General features: G+C 39.5%; 1 protein-coding gene and 1 long non-coding RNA gene across 2 annotated transcripts in view; one reads left to right on the top strand and one right to left on the bottom strand.

The window, feature by feature from the left end:
* The window catches only part of LOC138738466 (uncharacterized), a 57,082-nt gene extending 47,947 nt beyond the window's left edge, over window positions 1-9,135 (top strand). Inside the window, exon 3 of the long non-coding RNA XR_011341558.1 lies at window positions 8,908-9,135. This is a non-coding gene — a long non-coding RNA (uncharacterized lncRNA). The remainder of the gene's footprint in view (window positions 1-8,907) is intronic.
* On the bottom strand, window positions 350-19,603 carry sft2d2a (SFT2 domain containing 2a). The gene is made up of 8 exons (XM_069888728.1): window positions 19,489-19,603; window positions 14,940-15,026; window positions 13,138-13,223; window positions 10,223-10,304; window positions 8,929-8,964; window positions 8,782-8,840; window positions 7,515-7,544; window positions 350-4,729 (listed from the first exon to the last, which is right to left on the bottom strand). The coding sequence occupies exons 1-8, from the start codon at window positions 19,552-19,554 to the stop codon at window positions 4,690-4,692; spliced, it is 486 nt and encodes a 161-aa protein (XP_069744829.1). The 5' UTR covers window positions 19,555-19,603; the 3' UTR covers window positions 350-4,689.
* Window positions 19,604-27,504: the final 7,901 nt, after the last annotated feature.

Below are 27,504 nucleotides of genomic sequence, written 5' to 3'. Positions count from 1 at the left end.
ACACCTGATAATATTCTACCAACAGTCCCCTTAGGAAGTTGAAAATTATTTTTCGCTGGATGGAACAGTTTCAACAGGAATGTTTTATTTCAATTAATTTTTTTAAATTGATCTGCTCAGATGAACCATCCAAGACTCTCATATTCATGAAACAACATTTACTTATATAGATGAAATACTTGTCTTAGAGATGTATTTCTCTCTGTTTCAGTGTGGTTGTACGTCTGCATGTTTTGCACCAAGGACCGGAGAATGATGTTTCATCTGGTTGTACGTGTATAATTAGATGACAATAAACTTGGCTTTTTATTACAGTAATCAGAAGCCAAGAAAAGACATGCAACAAATATTGAAAACACAAGGTGATGCTAGTTTATTCCTGCACATTTTTATATAAAGCAGTAGGCAACAGTAAACAAAGATTCTGCAGAGAGGTCGCTGGTCCTTAATGATTTTATTTACTACACATTAATCCATACAAATCAAAGCAAATCAGACCAAAATCTAAAAAAAATGCAAAGCCCATTTCAACATATGCACAAGTACAGAATTAATACTTCTATAAATATTCATTTACGAGTTATACAACATAACGCCGTGTGTAATATCTAGAATTGATGTTGTGTTACCAAAAACAACAGCCTTGCAAGTGCCTAGGGCAGTGGTTCCCAACCATTTTCTTTCCACTCACATACCACTAAGTATTCCCTAGGCCATAGGTGCTCTGTGATTAGTAAGGGATTGCTTAAGGTGGTATGTGGGTGGAAAGAAAAGTTTGAAAACCACTGTTTTAATCATTCCAAATTGAGTCATTATGCGCACAGTTTCAGAACTCCAAAGGAAATGGGCCGTGACAATTTTTCTCAAGCAAAATATTTCAGTAATAATTAGGTCTAGAGCAGTGATTCTCAACCTTCCCTTCCCACTCACATATCACCTTAAGCAATCCCTTATTAATCACAGAGCACTTATGGCATAAGGAATATTTAAAGTGGTATGTGAGTGAAAAGTAAAAGGTTGGGAACCACTGGCCTAGGGAGACGTAGAGTCATGGGTTTAAAAAAAAAGAATATTCTCCCACCTCCACTTCTCCATTAGCTGGTATTGAAAGCAATAGAGAATCAAGGACATAGTTATTTTTCTCAAAACCAGTTAGCAGCAACTATTTACAGTCTAAAAATTGGATTCCCAGGAAAATTTAGTCAGATAGAAATTGGAGTTACAAAAAAAAAACCATAATCAATGCAAATTAATTTTTGAAACTCCATTGTGATAAATAATGCACTCAAAAGAAGCAGCAATTAAAATCTTAAATTATTTTCAAAAGTTCAATGATACATAAACTGGACTAGAAAAATTAAAAATAATTTAATTCATAGCATATAGTCATTAAAATTCTGGATTTGGAAAAATCAGATTTGCACCATTATTTTTATAATTTAACTACTTTTTGTCTCACACAAGGAGGAGCCTCAAAAGGTAGAGTGCAAAGGAAAATAAGGAATTTGGAAGAACAATAGCAATTAAATCTGCAGGCATTCTTCCAATGGAAACCAAGCTGAGCTGAACAAACAAGGGAGACACCAAAGAACAGAGAAAATGCTACAAACACTGCAGCTCGGACAGCATCAATGAGAAAGAGCTCAGTGAAGAGTCCTGGACTTGAACCACTCGCTGTTTCTCTTTCCAAAACTGATGCCTGACGTGCTGAGATTTCCCAACATTTAATCAGTTTTCGTTCCCCATTTGCAATTCCCCCACCCCCTTCATCGACTCCGTTTGCCCTACAGTCTGCTTGAAGTTCATTAGAAGAGGTAAACAATCGGCTTCACCTGTCCTTGAAGTCGACTTGACAGCAGTTTTTTTTTAATGTTAGTTCATTTAGTAGGTGACAATTGATTTCATACAAAATGTGATTCATCATTGAAATGGTCTAAGTTCGAATAGAAAATGCAAAGATCTCAGAAGCATTTCAGTATACAAGAGTTATTGAGATTTTAGAATTGGTTGTTAACCAAGTAGAGCAATAAAATACACAATTACAATCCCAAAATGTGTATCTGCTCTAAGGCACTCATTGCTCGAAGGTGGGCAAAAGAGATGTTACAAAATGGACATGAAAAAAACAGTACTCTGGTAATATATACAAATCTGCATGGACTTCAATCAGACACAAGATTCAGTGAAAAAATTAAGCAATTTCCAATGTCTGGTCTGTCGTAGGCACTGATGGAAATAACTGTATTCACAGCAAGGTTTTACTTCTAAAATATCACCCTGACATCCTCACTCTCAAATATTACCTTGGATAACAATTTTGAAAAATGTTACAATCAGCCAGTATAAAATGTCTGGAGTAAACCATAACCATTAGTCTCTTATCAACCTTCAGAAAGAAAACAAAAACATAGTGGCCCCCAAAGTAACATTTTGATTTCCCCCCCCGCCCCCCATATTCAATCCTCATCCACAATTATAAAAAGTTTTAAATTCATAATCAAATCTGGTCTCTGCTCAAACTTTTTTATGTATTTTGTTAGATTCACACTGACATTTAGGTGAAGTCGCTTTAAAAAAGATAAATTTACAACAAGCCACACTCCAACAATTATTTGTAAGGGGAAAATAAGGGAAAAGTGGGAAAAATGTCATGATATCAATTGCAGGTTTTATAAGTAAGCATTTACCAATTATTGATATATTGTTGGGAACATCTCTTAATTTTTGCAATTCATGAAGTTCTGATCCCTTGTATAAAAGTACAAATTCTCAGATATTCTGTATACAATCCTGCAGTCTTCACTTTTGCTTTTTACTATACAAAAAATAGCACTATTTGATGAGTGCATTTTAAGACCTACATCAATTTGATACAAAAGGCACACATGTAACTTTAAGCCTTAAAATATCTAATATCAAAATTTTAAGTTACTTCAATGTCATGAAGTAACTTGAAATTTTCAATCTACTGATGGCATCAGGCATTATCAGTAGAGTGAAAATGATCTGATTGCTATAGATTTTTGCTGGATGTGAACAATGCCAGAGTTCCTCAAAATTAAAGCATGATTGTTTGTACTTCGAGACATAAACCTTTTATAATTTCTAGATTTTTTTCTTTAGAAAGTACACAGGAGCGTGATATTACACAAATCTACAAATTGTGATTCATGCACAATAATAAATTACCATTATTTCTTCGCCAATTTTGTAAAAAAAATTGAACTTTCGCTCCACAAATTTCTCTACCAAAAATGTTTTGCTTCAATCACAAAACTAAAGTAACAAGGTTATAACTCCACTGTGACCTACAATTTAAAAAAATGCATCCGCATAATTAATCAACCTTCAAAAGGTTTTCAATTTCTTGCACTTAAGACTTAATTGTTACGAGACCCTTGACACATTTACAGAAGTTGTCACAGCATTTCGGAAATACCTATAATCCAATTTGACTGGTAAATTACATGTGGGCTTTTTTTTTAAAACTTATTTTCTGATCAAAAGATTAATTGGTGAAGAAGCTTGGATGGAAATTTGTCAGAATAGTATTCGGAAATTAATTAATGTTAGACTAGTGATGATTAATTATAATTTTATTCATCAGCTATATTTAACGCCGGAGAAAAAAAATTTGGTCTTAGTAAGTTGGATTCTTGTTTTCGATGTGATCAGACGGCCAATACTTTTTTGCATACTGTTTGGCTTTGTGATCGATTGCAATAGTTTTGGAAAGGTATTCAATCTATTTTTAACAGTTTATATAATATCCATCTTGTATTAGATCCCGATATATTTTTATTAGGGAACATGCAATCATTAATTGATTTAGGTTTAGAGGATTATCAGATTTCCTTTATCTATTAAGCTTTAGTCGTGGCTAAGAAATGTATAGCACTTACTTGGAAAGATAGAAATATATTAACTTTAGATAAGTGGTATTTGGAGATGAAGTTCTGTTTGACGATGGAAAGGATATCTTTTTCAATTCAGGATAGGGTGTCTTTTTATAAGTTAAAGTGGACTCCGTTTGCTAATTATATGCATTTAAGTTTGATTTAAATATATGTTTAAGCGTGATATTTTAGTATTGATAAAAATTATTTTTGTTGTTAGAATTTTTTTTAGGTTAAGTTTTATCTCTTTTTTTGTTAGTGGGTATTTTTTTTCCATATATAATATTGTTAATTTTATTAACTCTTCACTCTTTATCTTGGGGGAGAGGGCTGGACTAATTTTAAGTTAGATTACTAATATTGTGTTAAAATTAACGGAGGGGGGGGTTATTTTGTGTAGTTTTCTGATGTAATATTGTAATCATACCATTTTAATTTTTTTTTCTTTAAATGTAATTCTCTGTTGTATTCATGTTATAAAATTTTAAATAAAGTCTTCAAAAAAAAAAATTAATTGGTATAGGTTAAACTCTTGCAATAAATGTCATGCCAACATTTAGTATTTCCTCCTTTTAAAATAAGAAACAAATTAGATAATCAGGTTAATTGTGACCGTAACTTCCTCCATTGTGCACAGGTCTCAAAAAAAAGATTAAATTTGTCTTTTGTAATGCCAATAATTATGACACATTGAAATTTCTGACTCTTCAAGGTAGGCACAAAAAAAAATGCAAAATGCAGACCTCTCCTTTTAACACAATGTTCCTCCTTCTCATCTTCAAGCAAGTGGCTTTCATGCCAAACATGATGTGAAGCATTTTATCACTGCATCTCTGTGCACAAAATTCAAATATGAATTAATACTTTTATGTTTCTTCAAAACAAAAGTAGAATTTCTGAACATCAAGTTAACTATCTGAAGGCAAGATTTCAATTATATATCTTTGGTATTAAAATTCAAAAAAATGCAACGTCTAATATTAGGACTAAGGCAGATCCAGCAAAATTTTCTTTTCTAACAAAAGAAAATTTATGAGAATAACAAAGATTTTTACTATATAATTTCAATCCACAAAGTTAGGGCAGTATTAGCAAAAAGCCTCAAAACAAAATGACAGGCTAAAAAGCAGAGCAATGATCAATTGACTTAACAAGATGACATATGTATTTCTTACATGCTTGTCTATTAGAGCATTAATATAAAACTAATGAAATATAGATGTTAAACATTTAATTTGACCAACAGCATGTAAAATACAAACTGTCAAATTAACTCTGATGCAAAGACTGATTTTGTGATGCAGGAAAATGGAGCTACTTATTCCTTTACTGTAAGATATAACAAATGACTCTGAATTGGAGGATCAACTGTGCTGTATTGAAAATGAATATTGCCCCAGATATCAGAACACTTCTTCTGCAAAAGAAAAAGTCACTGGGTGTTGTGTGGACTCTCCATCTGGAACCTGGTAAGAATGTGGTCTGGGGAGGGTCACATGACCTCCCTGACTGGCACCTAGTCAGAAGTCACAATCAAGGTTGGACTCTGCCCACCCATTAGTGCACACCTGACCGTTGGCCCCTTTAATCACCTCGTGATTACCTGGGCCGCATCCTCCAGCTTAATGTACTATAAAGTTCACCACATGCGGTAGCTCTTCCCCTTCGGCCCTGGTCCATTCCAGGTTGTGAACTGTGGACAGCGCTGGAGGAGTCATTGGTAAGGTGTGCACTACACAAGGATCGTGGCTGTTAGAGAGCACTGGAGCTGTGTGCACATTAGACAAGAAACAGCAGGTAGCGTACTGTAATCCTTGGTGGTACACAGTTGCTACGATTGGTATTAAGTCCAATGTACCCGATAACTGCTGTATTTTTAGGTGTAGTTGCTAGTATCAGTCGTGTTAAATCCAATGTGATTGATTATTACTGAATTTGGTGACTGAGAGCACTAGCATGTGTTATCCCTGTTCTGACCCCCTTGCATGCATTTTAATAAAGATCCTTCCTTGGTTCAACCTGTGTCCAGATTCATTGCTCTTTGAACCCACTGAACTTTTCCCTTCCCACACAACACTGGGTCTAACAGGCACTGGGGTGGAGCCCACAACTTGCACACAGCAACAGTTGTTCTACAAACATGCTGGCACAAAGCACATTTTATGTACAAAACTATGAGATGTTAAGCAAACAAGAATTGGTTGCTTAAGCTTCCATGAAAGTAACTTTGAATTAACTTCTCTCCTCAAATGATACAACATTTGCTCAAGTGTGTTTTATTAGAGGAATGAGGTTTCATTTAATTACGCAATATCTAAATATGCTCATATTGTAATCAGGCAGACTTTGTTCACCCACTTTCAGTACTCGTAACATTAAGGTAAACCATACTAGTTACAAGACATGGAAAACCAAGGATCATTAGGATTAGATCATAACTAATCTGTATTCTTCCCCTCTCCTCCCTCCACAGGGACTTCACCCTCCATGACTCCTTCATCCAACCCTTGGCACCTACCCCGGTGACCACATGAAGTGCTACACTTGCACCCACACCTCCTCACTCACCACTATTCAGGGCCTCGAACAATTCTTCCAAGTGAAGCAACACTTCACTTGTGAACATGCAGGGCTCATCTATTGCATCAGGTGCTCCGGTTGTGGTCTTCTCTACTTCAGAGAGACTGAACTCAAACTGGGAGATTGTTTCATTCGGCACTTTAGCTCTGACACAACAGCAGGGATCTCACAGTGGCAATCCATTTCAATTCCCTGCCAAATTTCCATGCCGACATGTCTGTCAGACTGAGACCACCCGCAAATTGGAGGCAAATTGAAGCACCATCAGATAAACCATCTGGACTCCCTCCAACCAGATTGATCTCTTCATCGCTTCTCTGCCTTTTGGCTACGATCAAGTGCAGATTGACTTCTCCAGTTTCAACCCACCAGCCTCCAGCTCGGTCTCCCTTGCCCTCTGTCTCCTTTCCTCTAGCTCGGTCTCCTTTGCCCTCTGTCTCCTTTCCTCTAGCTCAGTCTCCCTTGCCCTCTGTTTCCTTTCCTCTAGCTCAGTCTCCCCCTTGCCCTCTGTCTCCTTTCCTCTAGCTCTGTCTCCCCCTTGCCCTCTGTCTCCTTTCCTCTAGCTCTGTCTCCCCCTTGCCCTCTGTCTCCTTTCCTCTAGCTTGGTCTCCCTTGCCCTCTGTCTCCTTTCCTCAAGCTCAGCATTCACAGAGACATCCCCAGCCCCGATCAATTCTCTCCTCTCTAGTCCAATTCTCACCATGTTGGCCCGTGCTCTTCCCTCTCTCCTTTCTTCCCTTCTCAAACAGCATTTTTATTCAGATGCCTGCCCCCTTGAAGAAGGGCTCAGGCCCGAGACATGGGTTAAATATCTTTACCTCTTACGGATGCTACGAGACCTGCTGAGTTTGTCCAGCATTTTTGTGTTTCTACAACAATCAGTGTCTGCAGACTTTCGTGTTTCACTCTTTATTTTCAGTTCAGTTCATCCAGAAGAAATACTCTATTTTAGAACTTCTTATTAAGAGTGTACTCCTTAGATTTTCTGTTTCTATTTCAGGTACAAAATCTTAAATATATTTGTCTTGGCCAACTTACCTTGCAAATGGAATATATGAAATACTATACCTATTAAAAAGAGAAGTAAATAAAATTACTAAAGTCACTTTATTTACTGCAACTCATTTGCTGAAGTCAAAAATTCAGAAACAGTCCCTCTTCAGCTAAAAAAAAATCAAGAACAGGCCTTGCTATTAACTTCTTCACAACTAAGATCAATAAACAGCTAGAATAGACCTTTTTAAGCAGAAACATCCACTTTTGTTCATATCCTCCTCCACTCACTATGGAACATTTTTCTATTAGTGCTCTTCAGAAGAAGGTTTTATTCTTTCAATTAATTCAACAAAGAAAGAACAATTTATGAAAAAAAAATTAACTGCTTTGGTCAAAATTTCCATGTAGGGACTATCTGTGCTAGAGATTCACATACTTCATAGATTGAACTGAAAGAACAGAAACAACCAATTGCAAACAGGATTCACATATGATATATTATCAAAACAATTTGCAAGCAAATAAAGTTGAGTCATGGTTCAAGCTAGGGAATGTGGAACAGCAAGTATTTTTACATGAGCTAATGACAAACGGTGTACAATGCTGAGGTTTCCAGCATTTCGTGTTTTCATTTGGACAAAGTGACAACAGGAATTCAGTGCCTAAACTTTCTTTTTACAACATGGAATGTATACATGTTATAACTGGAAAGGTGTTCATTTTGAAACTCACTTAAGACTACGAAATACAAGCTTGTTAAAAATTAACCTTTTGGTAGAACTCTGGCAGTTCAAAGAATTATGGCTTTCACTCTCAGTCAAGAAATCTGTTTCATCTGAACTGAAGCCCGGAGAGGTAATTGATTATTTAGAGTGGATCATTAACCTTGTGTCAAGTAAAATCTTCTCACATCCACATTTTCTCCAATCTGCACAGGAGCCACTTTGCCTTTTTATGAAGTTACACTTATTACACTATCAAATTATCTTCTCCCTTGCTCAAACCATTGACAATGCCATCTGCTCAGCATTTTGTTGGTTAGAAAGCTCTTGAATAAAGATTTCAGAAGGTGAACTAAAACGACTTAGATGTGTCCGTCACCACATTGGGGCCTTTAGATTTAACCTCAGTGAAAGCAATGGGTGCCATTGGATCTCTTTTTTTTAAAACATGGTGAACAAACATTTAAAGATCTTATCAACCATCTTACTGAGCTGGCCAAATGGTCACGCAAAGCACCAAATGAGCTAGATCATGCATTTTAATTATCTTGCAGGTAAAATGATTTGAAGGATCAGTATAAACATACCAGGCCATTGCAAAGAACTGCAACACACAGAATATTAAAGCAAGACCTGCTTTTTTCCACTGTAAGAGAAAGTAAAGATGGATTTCACATACTGAACTATTTTCTCTCAACAATTTTCTTTTACAGGTTCAAGGACGTGGAACATACCCAAAATGCTGAGCATAGTGTACATGCAAGGCAAACCTGCAGAAAGAAAATATTTCACAATTTCAAGCAACAAGATAAATGTATTCAAGATTTCTAAACATTTGCCTAACAGGCAACTGTTGACAGGAAGACAATCATATGCCAAATTCTGTTAACCATAGTTCAAACCCAAGTTTGTAATTTCAAAAATAAAGGCAGGTTCAACAAAATAAAAACAAGTTTCAAACCTTGAAATATTTAGTATTTGGTAACTACTGAGACTCCACCATTTCGAAATTCTCCTCTCGCATCTAACAATCTATTTTCGTAATATGTCTGGCACAAAAATTCTGTGATATAACATTTTGTGGATGTGATGGACCTTTAGTCATTTTAAGTCATAATTTGAAAACAAGCTCAAATACTTCTTCTTTAAAAAAACTTGAAAATGGACCTGCAAATTTGCAATTCATTTCACAAACCCAAAACATTTGTCAAAATTTGAATATCCTGGAACCTTCAACCATGAGATGATATTTTATATGCCCAGGGAACTTACTGATTATTCCTTTAATATACATTGAAAAAATTTCTCTTTGCCTTATCGAGCACGGAAACAGGACATTCAGTCCACTTGAGACGCAAGGAGAGGCTGGATAGGCAGAACTTTTTTTTTCCCCATGGGAGGCTTAGTGCTGCCCTTATTGACATGAGGGGTATCACAAGTTAAATAGTCACAGTCTTTTCCCCAGAGTGGGAGAGTCTAAAACTGGAGCACAGCGGTTTAAGGTGAGGGGGGGTGGGGGGAAGATTTAACAGGGAACTGCAGTGCAATGTTTTCCACAGAGAAGATGGTGAGTATATGGAAGAAGCTGCCAAAGAAAGATCAGGTACAATTATGACATTTCGACAAGTGCCTAGATAGGAGAGGGTTAGAGGGATATGGGCCAAGTGCAGACAAACAAGATTAGCTCAGATGGGCAACAGGGTTGACATGGACAAGTTGGGCTGAGGGGCCCAACTTGTATGATGGTTCCTTCTCTCAGATTGGTCGAAATGGGAACATCAACAGTAAGCCTAATTCATTGTTAATTACAAATAAGGAGGCAGAGGTACACAGAACAGAACAGTCCCTTCCACCCAATTCATTCATGCCAATCAAGCAGGCAACCTGTCGCACCTGTCTGCATTTACTCCATAATGCAGGTTAAAATTCTCAATGAGGTTACATACAGAACTATGAACAAGAAAACTGACCTTTGGAATGCCAGAGATAACTCAAACTGTGATATAATGAAAATGCTTAAATACTCACAAGCATAACAATGGTCGCAATCAATCGAGTGGGCTCAAACATCCTTTTTAATTGTTTGACAGGTCCCATCAAGAACAACGTACTGAAAGCAAAGTTGAAGCACAAAATTAAAAAATTTACCAATAACAAGAGAAATTGAGAAATATGCGCAAGAGATAAAGTTTGCAGAGCTGGTTTGACAACTTCTGGAATGAAAGAAAGACTTGCATTTGCACAGCACCTTCACAACATCAAGGTATCCCAAAGCCCTACTCCACTGTAAACTCTAGTGCTTTTTGATGGTGATGGGAGAAAGTATTATTCATCCCATACCAAAGAAATTTGATCATCAGAACCAAAGGTTTCACGGCAAAATCTGATTTAAAGCATCAGTGAACTCACACAGGAGAATCTGGAGCAAAATAAAACAATCCGATGGAGGAAATCAGCTGGTTGAACAGCATCAGTGGGAGAAAAAGATTGGTCAACATTTTAGGTAGGAACCCGTCATTGAGACTTAGTTTCCTACTCCACAGTAAACTCTTCAATGCACACCAACTTGGTAAAGTTTTCCTCCAGTCGTGATGAATAGTTCCAACCCAAAATGTCCACCGTTCTTTCCCTCCCACTGCTGTTGCTCGACTCGCTGAGTTGCTTGACAGTTTGTTTTTCTCTTGTGTTGTATCGATGAACACCTTAAACTCAGCTCAGAGAAGATATGTATAAATAATCTCTACAGATCCAAATTAAGTGAATTTGAATAAAGTAGCTCAAGTTTGCTTGCTTGCTACCAGAGAGGTAAGGCCAGGTGAGGTTGTTTAAATCCTGTAATTTAGTTTAGATAATAGAGACAGCTAGAGCAGTGGATTGATCCGGTTGCGGGATGTGGGGTATCTGTGACAGTTTACTTGTCCCAGACGACTACAACTGCAGAAGGTGCATTCAGCTGCAGCTCCTTACAACCTGTGTTAGGAAACTGGAGCTGGATGTACTATGAATCTTGAGGGAGGGGGAAGTAGCTGCAGACAGGAGTGTCAAGGAGGGGGTCAACCCTAAACTTCAGGAGGCAGGTAACTGGGTGACTGTCAAGAGAGGGAAGGGGAAGATACAGATAGTGCAGAGTACCACTGTGGCCATTCCCAGGGACGTCGAGGTGGTCATGTTTCCAGCACAGAGACTGGCCCCTCCCAACTCAGAAGGGAAGTGGGAGAAGAGGAGAGCAATGGTGATTGGGGACTCGTTGGATAGACGTGGATAGGGGGTCTGTGAACGAGATCGAGGTTCCCGGGTGGTATGTGGCCTCCCAGGTACCAGGATCAGGGATGTCTCTGATTGAGTTCATAGCATTCTGGAGGGGGAGGATGAGCAGCTGGATGTCGTGGTCCACGTGGGGACCAATGTCATAGATAGGAGTAGGGATGAGGTCTTGAAGAGGGAATACAGGGAGCTAGGAAAGAACTTAAAAAGCAGGACCTCAAGGGTAGTAATCTCAGGATTGCTGCCTGTGCCACGTGCCAGAGAGGGTAGGAACAGGAATGTATGGCAGATGAATGTGTAGCTGAAGAGTTGGTGCAAAGGGTAGGAGTTCAGATTAGTGAATCATTGGGATCTTTTCTGGAGAAGGTCTGACCTCTACAAAACAGATGGGCTGCACCTGAACTGGAAAGGGATCACTATCCTGGCAGGCAGGTTGGCTAGAGCAGTTGGGGAGGGTTTAAACTAGGGGTGGGTGGGAATCAGAATGTGAGTGCAGAGATTAGGGTAGACAGGAACCAGGGTGTTAGGGTCAAGAAAGAGAAAATAGAAAAAAATTCATAAATAATGTGCAGCAAACAGACAAAAAGGACAGAGGTCCTCGTGAAGGATAACCTAACGGTAAACCGCCAGATTGGATCGCAGTTTTTTAAAAAAAGTGAATGCTATGTTTGCATTCATTTCAAGAGGAATAATGTATGAGTAAAGAGGTGTTGATGAGGCTCTAGGGGGCACTGGTGAGACCTCATTTGGAGTAACTGCAGTTTTGGGCCCCTTATCTTAGAAGTGATGAAATGATGTTGGAGAGAGTACAGAGGAGATTTATCAGGATGAGTCCTGGAATGCAAGGGCTAACATTTGAGGAACATGTAGCAACTCTTGGACTGTATTCATTGGAGTGTAGAAGAATAAGAGGGGATCTCATAGAAACATTTTGAATGCTGAAAGGATTGGACCGAGTAGATGTGAATGTTTTCCTTGGTGGGTGAATCCAGGACACGAGGGCATAGTTTTAGAATTAGGTTCCCTTTCAAAACAGAGATGAGGAGAAATTTCTTTAGCCAGAGGGTCGTGGATTGGTGGAATTTGTTGCCACATGCAGTTGTGGAGGCTCAATCATTTGGGGGAGTTTAAAGAGGAGATTGATAGGTATCTAATTAGTCAAGGTATCAAGGATATGGGGAAAAGGCCAGAACTTGAAACTAGAAGTGAGAACAGTTTAGCTCAGGGTAGAGTTGCAGAGCAGACCCGATGGCCAAAAGACCTACTTCTGTTCTTTCATCTTGTGATCTTGTAAATAGTTATGAATATCTTTTTTTCCCCCCATTCAGAATTGTAAAAGTGCTCATGTCTATAACTAAGGAAATAAAAACACGCAGACTGTGCAGTTTCATTGAAGGAGCCAAAGTTCAAATCTCAGAATATTACATTGCATGAACATAGTGTAAAATTATTCAAAATATTCCTGGGAATAAAAAGCTTTAAATTAGATTTGGTAATTAGATTACTGAAATCAACATACAAAGAGAAAGTCCAAACTTTAAATATGTCTCACCAAGACAGACCATTTGTTTGGAACAACAGATAAATAACTGGTACAGTACTTTGTAAATTGGAAAAATGGTCCAATAAGTTTAATGATTATTCTGGAGTTGAATGTTTACACATTAATAGTGACTTACCTACCAATGGATGATATGTTCCCAATGCTATAAAAGACAGCGAAAAGTATTAACCCTCTTTTTGGAATCCACAGAAAGCACACACCCTGAGAAAGAATTATATTTGTGAACAAAACATTAATTAACTAACACAAACCATGCCCAGGTTTTTAAAACAATATCCTTTTTATTTCCCTATTTGGAGGTGTGGCAGAGAATAGTGAGGAAATGTCAGTTAGGTTTTTGGCAGCTGGAGCTAGACATTTAAGTTTTTGTATATTTTACCATCACAATCTTATTTCATGGCACTGTAGCAGTTGCCACACACAGACTGCACTGTTCTAAACAGGCAGATAATTACCACTTCCTGTAATACAAATACAGTTAAGAAATAAATGCCAACTTTTTCCAGTATGGACTACATTAAGAATTACAAAAACACAATCTTTTAATCTGACAATTTTGTTTTTCAATGCCCCTGATAAAGAGAAGGTAGCTGAAAACTTAAAGACTACAACTGAGAAATGTAAATTAGATGTCATGAGCATCAAGTCATAAAACAGTTTGAGGTAATTTTCCAGCAAGTGAACATTAATTTTAGGCATCAGAAATATTGAAACCAGATCCAAAAAAGAAAGGGAAACTCAGCTCAGGATTGAATTGAAATGCTTATGAGTGATAATGAGTTTCTCTTTACTAAATTTAATTTGGAACTTTTAGTAAGCTTGCTCTCATCAGCAATGTTGATGGATTTAGCAATAGCCTGTAGTCTATGATAAATAAGGGCAGAGAAAAGGGTCTTGGAATAACTCCATTCTAATATTACTCCTGCAAAAATGGCATGAAAAGAACAGCAATGAAAAGTGCAGCAGAATTTTCGTGCATTTGACAATAAACTTTCAAATGCTGTGCTTTCAAAAGAATATCTTGAGGTTCAAAGGATCAGTGATATATCTAAATTCTGATGCTGTAACAGGAATCTAAATTATTTTACCAATAAAATACATTTTAAAATCCACACGGGCTATTTTTTTTCTCATTGGTTAGTTTATGGAGACACAATGAATTTTTAATAAGAATAGAAGAGAACCAGAAATCAATAATGAGAGAGATTAGTAAGGACAGATATAACCCATGTACTTGAGCTCTAATTTCTAGCATGGAAATAACATTAATGATTGTATTAACTTTGAGCAGAAATATTTTAGTAGATGAAAGTCCACAAGAAATCTCCACAGGCATGACAACATTTCTAATATCCCTTTCCATTATGAAACTTTCAACTTTCATCCCTCATTAGAATAGGCAAATCTTTGAATGCATTTGCCTCTTTGCCGTGCAAACATTATCCTGGATAAGTAGTATTTCAGTAACATTAGAATGAAACCTAACATACCATGTATCACAATCACTGTGTGTGTGTGTGTGTGTGTGTGTGTGTGTGTGTGTGAGAGTGTGTGAGAGTGTGTGAGAGTGTGTGAGAGTGTGTGAGAGTGTGTGAGAGTGTGTGAGAGTGTGTGTGTGTGTGTGAGAGTGTGTGAGAGTGTGTGTGTGTGTGTGTGTGTGTGTGTGTGTGTGTGTGTATATTACAGGCACCCACACATTATGGTGGTTCAGAGAATGGAAATTTGCCCTTACACAGATGACACAGCTTCGCTTTTACAGAATTGTGATCCAGACTACTTTCTACAAATGCAAGCACTGTCTCACCCCTTCCCCACCATATTCCATAGACTGCTTGTATTATATTTTAGGAGACAAAGCTCCAAATTATATTGTGCACGTACTTCAGAAAGAATACCTGATGGTGCAAATCAGCTTACCAAAATAGAGCAAAGAATGCCAGCTGCAAAGCAGACAAGAAAACCTTTCACCCGGGTTCCCCATCCTAAAGAGCTTCCTTCAATTACCTGCAAGAAAAATAAAGGAGCATATAATATAAAAAAACAAAGAATAATGAGCTTAAATAGTTTGTGGACGTTATAAACTGCTGTCACTGTTCATTACCAAATGTGGCCCTGAAAACAACTTCTAAAAAATACACACACACAAAGACCTGTGCAACCCCCTACTCACCTAAATCCATTCATGCGCACGCTGTTCCTTTCTGAGGAGTGGGGTAGCCTCATATCAAACCCCACAAACTGACTGAAAGGAACCATCATCCTCCCATGGGATGGATAGGCAAAAGAAGATTAAAAGATTGTTGAAGTTCTAAAAAAGTGGAATCAGAACTTATTTAAACTAATGGATTTCAGTGTTTTCCTCTCAAGGACACATTTCTATTACACTTGCTCACATTCACTGACTGCATCAAATGATTAACCCAGTGTTTCTCACCCCTTTTTCTTTCCACTCACATACCACTTTAAGTATTCCCTAGGCCATAAGTGATCTGCGATTAGTAAGCCATTGCTTAAGGTGGTATGTGGTGGAAAGAAATAGTTTGAAAACCACTGTTTTAATCGTACCTCATTGACTCGTTATTTGTATGGTTTCATAACTCCAAAGGAAATGGGCCAATGACAATTTTTATCAAGCAAGATATTTCAGAAATAATTGGGTCTAGAGCAGTGATTCTCAACCTTATCTTCCCACTCATATACCAGCTTAAGCAATCCCTTACTAATCACAGAGTAACGATGGCATAGGAAAGAGAAAGGTTGAGAACCACTTGATTAACCACAGCATTGAATATTGTTGTTCCATGCTCCACAACATCAAATACATGATAGCAATTAGCCCAGAAAATTGAAAATCTATCACTTGTAACACTGTCACCGTCAAGAGTTTATGTGAAAGACTACAAGAAAAAAAAGGATAATGAATAGTCACAAAGGGACATTGATGCTCTTCAACTTACGATGGAGTTACGTTCCAATAAACCCATCGCAAGTGAAAAAATCTTAAGTTGAAAAAGAATGCCTACCAAGATCATAGCCTACCTTAAATGTGGTCAGAACGCTTACTGTAGCCTAGAGCTGGACAAATTTATCTAAATCAAAGCCTATTTTATAGTTAACTGTCGAATACCTTTTATTCTACACCAAAAAAACAAATTTTAATCATAAAATATAGCAATAATGACAGTCACACCAACACCACCATGCAGCGAACTGTAAAACTACAGTACCAAGTGACTACATAGAGGTATTCTCATTAAAATGCATATCTCTATCATAACCTCAAAAAATCGGAAGTCGCATCATCGTAAGTAGAGGAACATCTGTATTGCACCAGCGCTGGAAAAACTCAAAGATACCAACCATGATCAAAAATACCCCAGACTGATATTATTAAATGTTTATTCCATTAACTCTTCCATCAAGGATGTGATACACTCAACAACAAACTCAATCGGGGACTCATTTAAGGACTCTTACTTTTGCACTTTATTGATTTTTTTTAAACTCTCTCTGTACTGCACAGTTTGTTTACATTTCTTTGTTTACGTGTGTACATTGTGTAGCCTACAAATAGGTGGCAAGTCTGCCTCAGCCACAGGAAAAAGAATCTCTGGGTTGTATGTGATGTCATGTATGTCATTCATTCAGGTGCCTTGCCGTTTGGCGGGGGTGATCATGTCTCTCCATCTGTCACCATCTCTAACCCTCCAAATTGTCCCCTGTTCTACTTCAGTGTAGGCTGCATCTTTGAGCTGAGACTATAGTCGATGTTGAGTTCATGACTATACAAGGGAAAAATACTTTGTATGTATGTACTCTGAGAATAAATGTGAATACTTGTGCCTCATAATGACTTTCATTTCCTCTGACGATAGGGCTCCAGAGCAGAATCAAATATTAATGTTTATTCAATTGTTATAAGTATTGAATGCAAAAATTCTTGGCTCATATATACCAATATATTCAATTTTCTAAAAAAAATCATCAAAATGTCTTTGTGCTCTCAAAAATAATCAATTTTGATTATTTAAATTGTTTTCACAGATCTAATATGCATCTGAGTATCAGACAACACATAACTACATAATCTTTAAACCTTCACCCAACAGTCATTTATTAAGAAATACTCCACAGGACAGGCAGCATCTGTGGAAAGAGAAGCAGTGAACCTTTTGGGTCCTAAACTGTTAACTGCTTCCCTATCCAAAGATGCTGCCTGGCCTTCTGAATGTTTCCAGCATTTTCTGTTTCAATGACAGATTTCTTGCATCTACTATTTTTTTAAAAATATTCCATTTATCCAGCTTCCTTCCAATAAACACCAATTAGTTCAGCAAACATCTATTGTAGTTAAAAGATCTTGGCTAGTGAAAAAGGTAGTTTGCTAATAAACAGGTTAGTTTAAAAGATATCTGGCCAATACAGAAAGAATTAAGCCCTCAAATAGTTAATGAATAAATGCTTAATGGGTAGCTAGTGGAGCTACATATGCAATCAAAATCCAGAATATTTGATTAAATGATATATGTGGAAAATTACTTTATTGTACCTGCAGTTTAAAAGCTGCATTTTCATACACTATTTAAAAATGTGTTTCCAACTTCAAATCAAATGTTGAATATTAAACCTTTGTGCACAACGTGTCAAATATGACCAATCTAATTCAGCTGGAATAAGGAACATTGTGACACAGGAAGGAGCCATTTACAGTTATAACTATATTTTTGTCAAACATTACAGTTATTTAAAAAGGGCAAGTGGAAACACAGGTTCCACTTGCACCACAAACTGGGAACATTAAAATGATTTCCTTTGTAAACAATTCTTCCAGCTTCCAATTGTGATCTACTGAAGTTAATTTCAGATGATCACATTCATTTTTATAACCAAGCACTAACATTTTGCACCCTTCAAATGTGTGTACCGCACAGGAGAAAAACAAACGGTAATCCTAAACCTCTGGGAAAATATCATTACTCAGCCTTACTCCAATCCAAATAAAACACCCATTAACTGATTTCTGGTTTTTGGCATTTCGCTGAGTTCAGTCAAATTACTGTACTCCTGCATTGTGATTTTTTTTTTTACACCACATTTTCAGATTCTGAGTAGTTCTGAAATTCAGAAAGCTAGAAACTCCATAAAGAAGCAAGACTTTTGTATTTCTGATGTGAACGATCAAGACTGCAGTCAATAACAGAGGGAGCTTTATGTTCCTCTGGCATTCAGGTGACTTCAAAACATCACAGTTCTGTATTCCCTAGGGCATCCATAGAACATGTGTTATGTAATTGAAGATTTAACAAGGAATTAACAATGACCCAAGTAGTTAAAGTGCTAAATAAAATAATTCAAAAGTCAGTTGGAAATGTTCCTTACACAGATAACCATTAATGTCAGGAAAGATGACGTAAAATACTCGGCCTAAAGTAATAAACGTCACAATGTTTGTCCAGATTATTAGACACCCTGATCTATTAGTAAACAATGACAACCTTGAGGGAGCAACATATAAACATCATTAATCTATTGCCCTCTGTGGATACTGTCTGACCTGCCGAATTCCACCAGTTGATTAGGTTAAGCTTTCGTTTCAACATTCTACTTAAGGCTGCTTCAGATTTTCAGCTTTATTGTCAGAGCACATACATGACATCCTGTACAGCCATGAATATTCTTTTTCCTGTGGGCAAGGCAGAATTACCGCTTATTGGTATTGCAAAAAAATATGCACAAGTTAACAAATAAATAAATGTTTTTAAAAAACTGTGGAACAGAGAAAGGAAAGTGCAAAAGAGTTTCACTAGCCAGAGTTCAGAAACATCAGTGAGAGTTACTCTGAACACAACTAAAAGCTAAATTAGATCAGGGTATTGAATTATTGCACCCTTGCGTCTATCGCAGGGGTTCTCAACCTTTTCCTTTCCATTCACCTACCACTTTAAGTATTCCCTAGGCCATCGGTGCTCTGTGATGAGTAGGGGGTGGCTTAAGGCGAGATGGGAGTGGGAAGGTTGAGAACCCCTGCTCTTGACCCAACGGTTACTGTAATATTTTGCTTGATAAAAATGGTCATCGGCCCCCTATCCTTTGGAGGTGTGAAACCGTGCACATAACGAGTCAATGAGGGACGATTCAAACTTTTTTCTTCCCACCTTCACCGATCCCTTCCTAATCACCTGTGGCATAGGGAATACTTCCAGCGAGGGGAGAGCCACTGGCACGGTGCAACCAACTGATGTGGGCGCAAATGACCCGGATCAGGGTCACGAGTGCAGGTGCGAGGTGACCAGGTCCTCTGGCCGAGCCCCACTGCGCAAGCGCCGTCGCGCGACCCCCCCCCGGCCCGGCCTCACGCTGAAGCCGTGGCCACCGTCCGCCGAACCCCTGCTCTAGGGCTTTGCCCGACTCGCACCCCCCTCCCCTCCCCTCCCCTCCCCCGTCTGCCCGCATTCCCTTGCCTCACCTCGTTCAGAGCGCCTCGGTCGTCCGTCGAATCCTCCCCGTTCAACACCTTCTTCAGCTTGTCCATCTTGCCGCCGCCGACCGCACGCCCCTCGCCTGAATGCGCAGGCGCGGAGTCGCCAGCAGCGCCCCCCGGCGGCGACGTGGTGCATGAACACGACAGCGTGCAGGTGAGACGGTCACCTGGGGTGGGGAATCGCCCCCGTCCGGTGACTCCTGTGGCTGAGAGCGTGAGAGGCTCCGCCAGAGATGGGGGTGGGCATGGGCTCCGCCATAGATGGGGTGGGCATGGACTCCGCCAGAGATGGGGGTGGGCATGGGCTCCGCTATAGATGGGGAGGGCATGGGCTCCGCCAGAGTTGGGGAGGGCATGGGCCCCGCCAGAGATGGGGAGGGCATGGGCTCCGCCAGAGATGGGGTGGGCATGGGCTCCGCCGTAGATGGGGTGGCCATCGGCTCTGCTGTAGATGGGGAGGGCATGGGCTACGCCGTAGATGGGGTGGGCATGGGCTCTGCCATAGATGGGGTGGGCATGGGCTCTGCCATAGATGGGGTGGGCATGGGCTCCACCATAGATGGGGAGGGCATGGGCTCCGCCATAGATGGGGTGGGCATGGGCTCCGCCAGAGATGGGGTGGGCATGGGCTCCGCCAGAGATGGGGAGGGCATGGGCTCCGCCATAGACGGGACAGGGCATGGGCTCCGCCATAGACGGGACAGGGCATGGGCTCCGCCATAGACGGGACAGGGCATAGGCTCCGTCATAGACGGGGCAGGGCATAGGCTCTGCCATAGACAGGACAGGCCATAGGCTCTTCTATAGATGAGGCAGGGTATAGGCACTGGCGTAGGCAGGGCAGGGCATAGATGGATGAGCATTTCTTTGTGCTCTCAACAAGTGTTATCCCAGATCACCCTTTTATTTACCAGGCTAGGTATTGCCCCAGGTCGGTGATTTCTCTATTCCTCCAAAAATGTATGCCCATTCTGGACTTCGGAATCGGATGCCTGTTTCAGGAGTAGGTCGCTGCACATACAGATGAAGTGCCCTGCCTGTTGCAGGTGGTGGTAAACAAGAGAGAGTGCAGCTGATGATAAAGTGGAGCTGACTGCCTCACCAATGTTGTAATATTTTATTTATCATTTTAAATATATTTAACAATCAGCAATCCTACCAAATGCAAAAACCTCAAGAGAACTCCTCCCCTCTTCACAAGTCCTAATAAACAGAAAGAATGAAGAAAAAGAAACACAAAAAAAATTATCCCATTGTCATTGCGTACTGTGAAACATATTGGAGACACAACAGTATTAAAATCTTTACAGAGAGTAAAGAGTAAAGAGTACAGAGAGTACTGGCCAGCCAGTAGCAATCAAAACCCTATATTGGCACCAGTGAGGTACCTAGGTGCTCTAAATAAGGGCACCAGATATTTAGGAAGGAGTTATAACCCTTCCTGAGATTGTATGTGACCTTTTCAAGTGGGATGCTGCTCTTCATCTCCGAAGACCACCTGTCCATGAGTAGATGGGTGTCAGACTTCCATGTTACTGCGATGCACTTCCTGGCCACACACAAGGCAATTTCTGTGAATTAAATTTGAGAATTAGTTAGTGATCTACCCACAAGTTCCCCAGAAGACAAGGCTCTGGGTCTATTGGGAAGGTGACTCCCATGATCTTGGTTATGGGGACACCAATACGCCTGAGCGTAAAGCCCTCCAAAAGGTAGTAGACACAGCCCAGGACATCACAGGCAAACCCACTCTCACCATCGAGAACACAGGGAACCCTGCTGTCAGAGAGCAGCCGCAATCATCAAACCCCCACACTACCCAGCACACATTCTGTTCTCACTGCTGCCATCAGGTGCCTCAAGGCTCGCACCACCAGGTTCAGGAACAGCTGCTACCCCTCCACCATCAGATCCCTCAACGACAAAGTGGATCAGAGACTTGTTTAAGGACTCTTACTTGTGCACTTTATTGATTTTCTTTTTGTTCTCTGTATTGGACAGTTGGCTTACATTCATTATCTGTTCACAGTTCTTTGTTTGTTTACATGTTTCCACTGTGTGCAGTCTTTTTTTGCACTACCAATTAGTGGTAATTCTGCCATGCCCACAGGAAAAAAAAGAATTTCAGGGTTGTATGTGATGTCGTGTATGTACTCTTATCTGAAATGATGCAAACATCCTTGTAGTCTCTTACTCAAATGTTGACATAATCTTATCAGTTCAAGGACCTGGATTGATCATTGCTGCAATGTTTTGTCCTTGACACTTTGGCAAAACCGGGCAATAATTGAATAAAAATATGTTCCAATCATTTCATCAGGAGAATTACTCTTTTAAGAACATAACAAATGGAATGGGGTTAGGCCATCTGACCCATTGAGCCTGCTTCGCCACTCAAGATCAAGGCTAAACTGCTCATGGACACGGATTCACGAACCCACCTGTTCCATGTAACCTTTAATTTCCTTATTATTGAAAATAATCTATTTAACTATGTGTTAAATATATTTAGTGAGGCAGCCTCCACTGCTACACTGGGGAGAGAATACCATAAAGTCACAATTCTCACAGAGAAGCAGCTTCTCCTAATGCCTGTCTTAAATCACCTCCCTCAATTCTTGAGGCCATGTTCCTCAGGAACATTTCCTAGTGGAAACAACCTCCCTGCTTCCAACTTAACCATTCCTTTCATGATTTTACATATGACATTAAGATCATCCCTCATCCTTCTATAGTCCCAAGTGACTCAATCTTTCCCCATAGGCAAACTTCTCTAGGATCGACCTGGTAAATCTTCTCTACACAGCCTACAAAGCCAGTATATCCTCCTTCAAGTAAGAATACCAGAACTGCATGCAGTATTCCAGGTGTGGCCTTGCCTGTACCCTGAACAGTTGTAGCAGAACCTCTTTGTTCTTAAATTCAATCCCTTTGAGCAATGATGGTCAACATCCCATTTGCCTTCTTGATTTCCTGCTGTACATGCAAAGTAATGTTTTACAAGCTGTGCACAAGCATTCCCATGTATAATGGGGTAGATAATTTGGGAGAATTTGGTAAAATTAGAGTAGGTTACATTCATACATACATTTTAAAACAGATCTTATTTGAAATACTGAAAAATTCATATTCAGTAACATTGCAGAAACTATGGAGAGTGTTATGTACCTTTCACAAGTAGGTGCTAATTGAAATTATGTCATAAAATGAATAGACCATTGTCTTGGAGGAGACACTCTGGCTGTTTGAAAGTACCTACAGAGAGGTCACTCCTGGGTTTTGTTTACCTAAGACATCAGCTTGACCAAGAAGGAGAACTCATGTGGTTTGCCGAAGAAGGTGGGGGCTTTTGTAAGTGAGAGAGTCACATGGGCTTTCTGGCAGTTGGCAGTTAGAAAGAGAGAGAGAGAAGACAAGCTCTCTCACCCTGTGTGTGTCTGTGTGTGACACTGAAAGAGACTGAACAGTCATGGCTGAAACAAGCCAGGAAAAGCTGGTGGGAAACAGAAAGCTCCAGAGTGGTGGATGGTTGGCAGTGCTATCTGTCTGATGTTTCCCTTGGAATAAGTGGAACTGAAAGGAACTCTGTGATAGCCTGAAAGAAAGAGGTTATCATCTGGAGAACCCTGATGGTGTAAGTTTCATCGGCACAACACTGAGATGAATAATGATGGTACCTCGGTGGCGGAAGTCCTGGAACAACAAATCTCTCTCTGCAAACCCTACAAGAACCTTCCTGAGTAGTAAACATTTACCTTTTGAGCACCAAAACCTGGTGAATTTTATACATGTTAAATTCTGTGTACAGTATAAGAATTGCCTGCAATCAGAGAACGTGGAAGAAGGAGAAGTGAGATTGAATTGTGAACCAAAGAACTTTTCTTAAATTTACACACACATCATACACGTGTGCTTAGAATTAGAAAAGGGTTAATTTGGTTAGTTAAGTAAATGGAAATTGATTCTATTTTCATATTTAAAGTTAATTAAAAACAACTTTTGTTTAATTAACTACTTGCCTTGGTGAATGTCTTTTGCTGCTGGGTTTTGGGGTCCTTTGGGCTCGTAACACATGTCTTTCTACTACAATTTTTCACCATTTATAATAGTCTGATTTATTATTTTTCCTTCCAAAGTGGATGCCTTTCCATTTACCAGCATTGCACTATATCTGCCAAACTCTTGTCCATTCACCTATTGCATCAAGCTCCAGATTCCCCTGTACAATTTGCTTTTCCACTCAATTTAATGTCATCAGTAGACCTAGATATGATATACTTTGTACTCTTCCAAGTTCTGAAGTTAGCTTTTTTCTACCCCTTTTCCTACCCCTTCTTTGCCAATCTCACCTCTCCAGAGGTTTGCAGACACTTCAGCCCACCATGACTGCCAAGAACCCATCCATATTAAATCCACTTAGTCTGTAGCCTACAATACATTGTAATTCAAAAGCCTATCAGGATATCAAAATAATAAATTGGACTATGATATAAATAGTGAAAAATGCAGAATAGCCACCTCCACCACCCCCTTTGCATTCCATTCCAGATTCCAGCCACCATCTGGGTGAAAGAAATCTTCCTCTGTTTGCAAACCAGTTGCGTGTTAATAGACTGGAATCCTTGTTACGAGATGATGTTATTTTGATTACAGCATGCGCTATCCATTTGCTCTTGGAGATGGTAGGGTTCTACTGTCACCTAGTGTTTTAATGTGAGCCTCCTGATTCAAGGCATTACAGATTAACTGGTGCTTCTCCATTGTTGGTGGACCTGCTTGTGTACAACTGCAGGTAGATCAGTGCCGGGATACTGATAATCCCAATGAGAATATCTTCATTTCTCTGCATTAGTTGCTGTGAGAGCTACGCCCAATATTCAAATCTTCCTGGAGACTGTGATAAAACAAGTAGGTGGGTCCAAATGTCAAGATAATGGAAAACACAATACTGATCTCCCAGTGGCCACCCATTTCAATTCCCCATTCCATATTCATTGCTGACATGTCTGACAATTGTCTCATCTACTGCCAGACTGAGACCACCTGCAAATTGGAAGAACAGCACCCCAACTTCCATCTGGGCACCCCCCAACCAGATGGCATTAACTTCTCCAGTTTCCATCAACTTCTTCTCCCGTCACCTTTTCCACAGTTGTCTTGCTTCCCTCCCACTCTCTCTTCCCTTTACCCCCTACTTTCACAGAGCCAAAATCAATTCTCACCTTTCCTCTTATCATATCAATTAACACCTTCTGACTGTTGATCGGGACACCCACCCCCATTCTTCAGTCTTTATGCAGATGCCTTCCTGCTTTTGTTTAGACCTTGAAGAAGGGCTCAGGCCCAAAACATTAGTAATATATCTTTATCCACTTTGGACACTGCAAGACTGGCTGAGTTTCTCCAGCATTTCTGTGTGTTTTTACTAATCCTTTCAAGTCTATTGCAAAATTTCCAAAGGAATGGAGCCGCACCTCTGAAGAAAGCCTACTGCAGAGCCAATCAAGGTTTGAGAAAAGTTTTAGCTTTAATCATGTTGATAGCTAGATGAGCAATTTTAATGAAATGGAAAGATGACTCATCATCTACTCATACTCAGTGGTTACATGATGTAATGTCCTATTTAAGTTTGGAGAAAATTAGATACAAAATTAGAGAGAGGTAGTTTCAATTTGAAAAGATGTGGGCCCCATTCATAGAATACAATCAGGATTGGAAGATTTGAAAAGTTTGGATGCTCCGGTGATTCTCTGTCTGGTTTCTGAAGGTCACTATTTGATCCATATCTTTACATCCTTTTCTACAAGATAATCTGATTAGAGGGAGGGGGTAGATTAAAAAAAATGCAAAATCTAAAGATTAACTTGTTAAATATGGGTTTCATTATGGTTTTTAATTATTTTTTTTAAATACTTTATTTTAAAGTTTGCATACATGTAGTATTTCTAATCCATATACAGCCATCATTTAAATACAGATCGTTACTGGCTATAAAACCAAAATATACCCTCCCCTTTAAAACTAAAACCCTCCATAACCCCCCCCAAAAAAATCAATCATTACTTGTACATGTTAATAACATATAACATACTATGCTGCTTTGCGGAAACTGCCAAAATGTTTGGCCTGGAAGTCAGCCTGAAGAAAACTGAGGTCCTCCATCAGCCAGCTCCCCACCATGACTACCAGCCCCCCCACATCTCCATCGGGCACACAAAACTCAAAACGGTCAACCAGTTTACCTATCTCGGCTGCACCATTTCATCAGATGCAAGGATCGACAATGAGATAGACAACAGACTCGCCAAGGCAAATAGTGCCTTTGGAAGACTACACAAAAGAGTCTGGAAAAACAACCAACTGAAAAACCTCACAAAGATAAGCGTATACAGAGCCGTTGTCATACCCACACTTCTGTTCGGCTCCGAATCATGGTTCCTCTACCGGCATCACCTACGGCTCCTAGAACGCTTCCACCAGCGTTGTCTCCGCTCCATCCTCAACATCCATTGGAGCGCTTTCATCCCTAACGTCGAAGTACTCGAGATGGCAGAGGTCGACAGCATCGAGTCCATGCTGCTGAAGATCCAGCTGCGCTGGATGGGTCACGTCTCCAGAATGGAGGACCATCGCCTTCCCAAGATCGTGTTATATGGCGAGCTCTCCACTGGCCACCGTGACAGAGGTGCACCAAAGAAAAGGTACAAGGACTGCCTAAAGAAATCTCTTGGTGCCTGCCACATTGACCACCGCCAGTGGGCTGATATCGCCTCAAACCGTGCATCTTGGCGCCTCACAGTTTGGCGGGCAGCAACCTCCTTTGAAGAAGACCGCAGAGCCCACCTCACTGACAAAAGGCAAAGGAGGAAAAACCCAACACCCAACCCCAACCAACCAATTTTCCCCTGCAGCCGCTGCAACCGTGCCTGCCTGTCCCGCATCGGACGTCAGCCACAAACGAGCCTGCAGCTGACGTGGACTTTTACCCCCTCCATAAATCTTCGTCCGCGAAGCCAAGCCAAAGACTAAAGAAACAAATAGATAAAAAGAATAATAGAATTGTACTAAGGCTGGTCAGAGAGTACAGAGGATTTAAGTATCAAGTATTACCTGTAATACCTATAATACATATTATACTTATTCCTTAAATTATAAGTAATTTTTTTTCCAATAGGATGGACTTTTGTATTTCTGCCTGCAGTCAATACCCGAGTAAGAATCTGACTTTGAAATAACTGTGACACATTTTCTTCCCAGTGCAAAAATTATTTTCACAAATTCCTGTTGAGTAGGTGAAAGGACTAGTTTAGGTGTAGTTCCTTCAACATTCCCCTACAAAAATAAAACAGGATTTTGCGGATATACAATATTAGTAATTTGTTCAAGTAATTCCCTACTTTTACCCCAGATGGTCTTACTTTTGGACACATTCATGTAGAGTGCAGAAAGGTACCTTCCTCTATACTACATCTAAAGCACTTATTTGATAAGTCCAGTTTTATTTTATGCAAACTGAGGTAAAAAATGATATTGTACTTATCTATAATTGCACACTGGATTTAATTATGGTTGTCAAAGATCATATCATTAGACAGAATTTATCTTTTGTTTAGATCAAGGGATTGTCTAATGTAGTTTACTTATTTTCTATCCACAAGTACTTTTAAGAAATATTATTAAGCAAATATGGACACATTTTCAATTTACATTTATATTAATTTGTGATATGTATATAATATGGCTTGTTATTGTTTGCATTAGAATACTTTGTATGTAGGATTTATATATTAAACTCAATAATATTTTAAAACAAAGTTGGGGAAACACTGATACATCTTGCAGTTTTGTGCATTTTTTGTCCTTTCAAAGTATCCCAAAGGCATTGAAGAAATTTGGACTCAGCTGAAAGATCCGGAAATCCATTTCTCCTATCAGCATAACATTTTGTGGACCTCAGCGTTATCAGCTAAACGTTGTCAACCTCCCATCTCCCACCTAAAG

This window comes from Narcine bancroftii, chromosome 7, assembly GCF_036971445.1.
Source record: "Narcine bancroftii isolate sNarBan1 chromosome 7, sNarBan1.hap1, whole genome shotgun sequence".
Classification (NCBI taxonomy): Eukaryota; Metazoa; Chordata; class Chondrichthyes; order Torpediniformes; family Narcinidae; genus Narcine; species Narcine bancroftii.
Note: the sequence above shows the minus strand (reverse complement) of the source record. Positions and strands in the feature narration are given on the sequence as shown.